The following is a 5,830-nucleotide window of genomic DNA, read 5'->3' as shown; positions in this document are numbered from 1 at the left end:
TGGCTGCTGTGCTTCCAATCTCAGTTGCAATTCCCACATTGAGGCTGTTCCCACCCTTCCTGTGTCCCTTGAGCTGAGCAGGAACTTCCTGTCCTATTGGAAATGAAAGTCAGAGATTGGGGGTATGGTATGTGTGTATTTACTCTGCAGACTGTTGGTACTGTCTGTCCCATTATTATAGCAAAAAGGTGACAGGAAAACTAGAATAGAGACTGGGACTTCATTTAAGGGACGGTTTGGGCTTAATGTTTTTTGTGGCAAAGCAGACAGGGTTAATTTATTACTTAGAATATCCACTATGGCTGTGAGGGGGCCTTAAGAAGTGATTTGAAGGCTTTCATTCTATATCCCTGTTCTACTTGGACTGGATTGGTAAATTACTGGGTATCATTCTTAAATTTTTGTTTTCCAACAAGTTTCTTTTATTGTTAAGTTGCCTTCTACAGGACATTCCTTTGAAAGTATTAGAGGTGAGTGTTTCAACTGTGTTCATTTCTTGACTCTAATGTTCTTCTTTCCTAAGAACTTTGTATTTTTCTTCTCTGTGAAGCATATGTTTTTAAAATATTTATTTATTTTTTTCTGCAGCTCACAGACAGCTTGAAGCAGACATCCCAACTCTGTGAACTTCAGCTTGGGCATAAATTTCAGGTTGGGTGAGTAACTAATTGTTCAGCTTCATAGACCTTGAAGACTAGGAAATAGTGGGATAAAGATTCAAATAAGATAGCTTACAATTGAAGAAATCACTAGGCAATTATATCTCAATAAAGCTGGGGGAAAGAAAAAAGAAAGCACTAGGCACCAAGTTTCATGACATAGTCCAGTTTGAAAATTCCTTCTTAAGGGTTAAGGCATACCTGGGAGAATCTGAAAAAGATTAAGAGGCATCAGCCCATCAGCATAACCCAAGAGGAGTAAAACTATCCAAGGATCTGAAACTAGTTATTTCCCATCCTCTGTTTTGCTTGTCTCTGCTCTTTGGTGAGCTCTTCTGTTTGTTCTTTCTTTGTGTGTTAAGATCGCTATCAGTATAAAGTGGGGGGTAAGTCCTGAGCTCACCTCACATATTCTTTCTCAGTACTGTGATTTTCTTCACACGTTCTCCAAAGCAGTGTCCCAGTGGCCCCTTTAAAATCAAGATTGGAATCTTCTTATAGCTGAGATCTAAGGAGAAAATATCCTCATTTTTTCGTGGGAATCTGAACTTGTTCATATAGGAAAGGTGATGGAGTTGAAAGCAGTAGACCTAAGAACTTTTCTTTTGCTTTAACTGCTAAGCCTGTGGGGGAAAACAGAAAAACAAAAAACCAAAAAAACATCTTGGGCATTAGGACCCAGTGGAAGAGCCTCACTCAGACTCGGGGTTAAGTTCTATCAGTGACGTAAACAAGCAGCCCTAGCTCATTCTTTACTCCCCCCCTCCTTCTCTCCCCCTTTCTCCTCCCCCTCCTTTCTCCCTCTCCCTTCTCTTCCTCCCTCCCTCCTTCCCTCCCTCTCCCTCTCCCTCTCTCTCTTTCCTCTCCCTTTCCCTCTCCTTCTTCCCCTCTTCTGTCTCTTAGCTTCCTAACATTAAAGAGAAAATGCTGCTATCAGTGACTTCAAGGCCTGGGATTTCGACTTTTGGCTATAACAAGAACAACAAGAAGGTAGGGAAAAGTGCTTTTTTGGAATCCAGCTACTTCCTTTTCTGGGGATCGGGAGTGTCCTTGGCTTTAACATTCTCCTTAAGAGGGGAACGGGATTCCTCTCCTCTCAGCGCCTCTCTTTTTCCATCACTTTTTTTGGCATCTTTTCTCACCTGGTTCTGAAGTTTCAGGAATTTATAGTCCCTTATGTGAGGCCTGAAGGCAGTGGAATTAAAAACAAATTAAGCTTTGCAAGTTTGTGTCTTTGTGAAACGAAGTTAGTTTGACTTCCTGCTGATGTATCCAATTTTCACAGGGAAAATATGTCACCTCAGACCCTGGCCCCCAGCCTACCACCTCCAAGGTTATTTTGTCATTTTGATTAACTGTTTGCATTCTCCCCCCAGCCCACCTTCCTTCCTACCATTCCTCCAGCATTATCAGGTAGCTGAATACAGTCAGTGAAATCACAACAGCTTCATCTGAGGACTGAGTCTACTCTTCTAGCTTAGATAGAGACCCTACCCCACCCAGCCTGTAGGGAAGGAGTTTTAAGAGAAGACATACCTTGGGAATTAAGGCAGAGAGTTCTGTGATTCTTTGGGGTCTGCTGCTGAGCTGGGCCTTCCTGCTCTGCAGATAGCCAGGCTCAGCAGAGATCTCTGGAGTCTATGCTTGGGCACAGGGGCAGTCTGGGGAGAGGTGTACAGTCATCTCCACAATTGCCAGGGAATATCTTGGGCAGTTTCTTGGCATTTCAGTGCACACCGTGCTGATTAGGAGGAACTGTATGCTGTAGCAGAAAGACCATTTACCCCGTCTCTTGATTTTATATAGCTGTTCTTTGAAGAAAAAAGGTGCCTTAGACATTTAAGGATCTTTTGCTCATTTGATGGATTGTCGGGCAGTGGGTAAGAATTCCTGATGCTTTCTTATACACCTAGGGAGACTGTTATAGGTGAACAAAGTATCTGATCAAGGCATTGGTAAATGTTTAGACCCAGAACACCTAGTGTTAGTTTATGGGTGTTAGTTTATGTGGTATTCATTGTGTTACATCCTTAAGAAATATGGGTTCATATTTGTTATCAATTTTAAATGTATATATATATATATATATATATATATACACACACACACATAAATCAATATGATTTTGATAGAGAGATATCTAATCTGTCTTTATTCTTTTCATATCTTGTATAGTACTGTATGAAATCTCCTTCCTAATTTTTTCCCTCCAAGTCTCTCAGGTTACCCATTAAAATACAGTAAAATGAATTCCAGAAATTGTTTTTTTCCCTATTAGCAGCTTCATGTATTTGATGCTATCTAAAATATTCTCTTTTCTTAGCTCTCCACTCCCTTTCCCCCTTGTTGTATAGGAAACATTTAACCAGCTTCTAAATCTAGGATAGTGTAGGGGACAAGAGGTATGATTGCGGACTGGGATTCAAATCTCATATCTCTTTCTGATAACTTGTAAGGTTTGGGAAACACATTAGGAAACCTGGGGTCGGGGTAGATACACACTTACTAGTGTATTTGTCAAGTATTCTTTGGGTTCTTACAGGTCACTGTTATGATGACATCACTTTGTGACTGTATCAATGACTCCTTGTGTGTATATATAGGTTTGTGGGTGTTGAGTATATTTAAACTAAATGATTACTACATTGCTCTTTGTCTTTTTGTTTATATGTATGGCTTAATGTGTTCATTCATTTTTTGGGAAGAATGTTTTGAGTGAATCTGCTCATGTAATTTGTCCATTTTTATACTGAAGGTTAACTTTTTAAAATAACTTATTAGTTTTTAGTAATAAATGTAAGACATGTCTATTTTTAAAATTTAAGCATAAAGAGGTATATAAAATAAAAAGTCAGGTCTTCCCTTCATGTCCTGAAGTTCCTTACCTAAATCCCACTCCTTAAGGGAAATAACTAGTAGCAGTTTGCTCTATCTATTCTACCAGACTTTTTTCTATGACAAGTAAAGTTTTAATTTTGACATTGGCTTATTTGCTCAGTTTCTCAAGTAGGACAAGTCTATGTAAAAAGGTTCTTGAACCTGTCTGAAACATTTAAAAAACTGAAATAAAGAACAAAATTCTAAACTTCTGAAAAAGTACATATAAATATGTGCTTTTATTGTCCATCATTTTGTTATACCAAAATCTGGAAATAATAGATTTGCAGAGATCTGCCTTCTTTAAGGAGCATTTTTACATCATAATTTACTGTAGTCATCACTTCTGGTTGGTGGAATAAAAATAATTTCCAGTGAGCTCAGTTTGAAAAGCTATTTGTACATTACTGTTCTGACTTCATTAGTTTTATTTACTTGTCTTTATTATTTATTTATTTATTTATTTATTTTTGTCTGCATTGGGTCTTTGTTGCATGTGGGCTTTCTAGTTGAGGCGAGCGGGGGCTACTCTTCCTTGTGGTGCGTGGGCTTCTCATTGCGGTGGCTTCTCTTGTTGTGGAGCATGGGCTGTAGGCCCTCGGGCTTAAATAGTTGTGGCACGTGGGCTCAGTAGTTGTGGCACACGGGTTTAGTTGCTCCGTGGCATGTGGGATCTTCCTGGACCAGGGCTTGAACCCGTGTCCCCTGCATTGACAGGCAGATTCTTAACCACTGCGCCACCAGGGAAGTCCTATTTGTCTTTAAAAAGTAAGATTGTCTGGGGACTTCCCTGGCAGTCCAGTGGTTAGGACTCGGCGCTTTCACTGCCATGGCCAGGGGTTCAATCCCTGGTCAGGGAACTAAGATCCTGCAAGCCCTGCGATGTGGCAAGAAAGAAAAGTAGGATTGTTTTATTTTGAAACATATTTGTATACTTTATCAGGGAAGTTGTTTCCTGAGGAGCCCAGGACAATTACAGTTTTCTTATTCTTTTTTGGCTGTTGTAAATATAGGCATACAATCAGCAAATATATAATGCCTGATAAAGGCACATTCTTTCTCAGGATGTAGTGTTGAATATCCTTTCCTTTCTTTGGAATTAAAATAGTCACAGAAGGGGGAAAATGTGGATTTCAAAGAGAGATTCTGCAAAATTATGGTACATTAAAAAAAAACACATCTATTTTAATGGCCTTCAATTATTCTTCGTTCTTAAAAAAAAAAAAAGATCAGAGTTCTAGGGTCTCAACACTTCCTTCAACTTTTGAAAGAGTTGCCTCAGTAGAGAGATTTGAGTATAGGTGAGATTGAAAGAGGAAGTGTTTGGGACTAAAGGAATTTCAGACTTGTAAAGAACCTAACCACGCCTTCCCTGACATCATCTTCCTGGCATGTGTTATTATAAGTTAACTCCTCAGAGCATCAGCAGCCATTCCCTTTGGAAAAAAAGAAAAGGGACTGTGTTTAACTTGGGATAATGTGCCTTCCCCAACGTAATTTGCATAGATTTCTATTTCTTCTTGATTTTAACATATTGAAGACCATATTGGGGCTGGGAGTTGGGGAGAGTGGAGGCAATGATGACAGTAGAACTGACTGGCAGGCACTGCCAGACTTTCACTCTTTAAGAAGTTTGAGTTACCTGAGATTTTTGGAAGAGTTTACTCAGGAGAGAAGAAAGTAGGAAGCAATACTAGAATTGTTTATACTTCTAACAAGGAGAGAGAATTTTTCTGTGATTACTACATTTTCATCTAGTTTCCATCAAATCAAATTTAGTAGAACTTTTAAAGTCTAATGTCTCTTGACTGGGGGCAGCTAATAGTTCTGTTATCAGTAATAAAGTTAACTCACTTGGTTAAAGTTTAGTAGTAATGTCTTTCCATTGATTCCTCCTTTTTTTTTTTTTTTTTTTTAGCTCTATTACACTAACTTATGCCCTCATTACCACAGCAATAAACATCCCGCATGATCTCCTTGTCTCCTATTTCTCCACTCCCTACCCCTTGACCCCAAGTAATTTTATACCTGCTACCAGAATAATCTTCCAACATTCCAGCAGTTTAGTGCTGAGCATTTCTTATATACAAACCTTTAATGACTGTGTATTACCTGCTAAACAAAGTCCGAATCCTTAGCCCAATACCCACTATTTATCCAGCCTTTCCTTATCTTCCCCACCTCCCCTGCATGATTTCACCACATTGACTCTGCTCTAGCCAGTTGTGTTACCTGCAGTTCTCTGGATATAACCTTTGGTTGTTGGTTTACATTTCTCAACCCATAAGAAAATA

General features: G+C 39.2%; 1 protein-coding gene across 5 annotated transcripts in view; it reads left to right on the top strand.

Moving 5' to 3' along the window:
- RBMS2 (RNA binding motif single stranded interacting protein 2) overlaps positions 1 to 5,830 on the top strand; it is an 89,363-nt gene that overhangs the window by 27,251 nt on the left and 56,282 nt on the right. Inside the window, exons 1-3 of one of the 5 annotated variants that reach the window (XM_082421711.1) lie at positions 389 to 470; positions 589 to 656; positions 1,563 to 1,649. In XM_082421711.1, coding sequence (XP_082277837.1) covers positions 1,584 to 1,649 — 66 coding nt within the window. In that variant the 5' untranslated portion in view covers positions 389 to 470; positions 589 to 656; positions 1,563 to 1,583. Of the gene's footprint in view, positions 1 to 388; positions 471 to 588; positions 657 to 1,429; positions 1,650 to 5,830 lie in introns of those variants that run through there. The other 4 variants (XM_082421710.1, XM_082421714.1, XM_082421713.1 and 1 more) reach the window with 4 other exon arrangements.

This window comes from Balaenoptera physalus, assembly GCF_965194825.1.
Source record: "Balaenoptera physalus genome assembly, chromosome: 13".
NCBI classification, from domain to species: Eukaryota; Metazoa; Chordata; class Mammalia; order Artiodactyla; family Balaenopteridae; genus Balaenoptera; species Balaenoptera physalus.
Note: the sequence above shows the minus strand (reverse complement) of the source record. Positions and strands in the feature narration are given on the sequence as shown.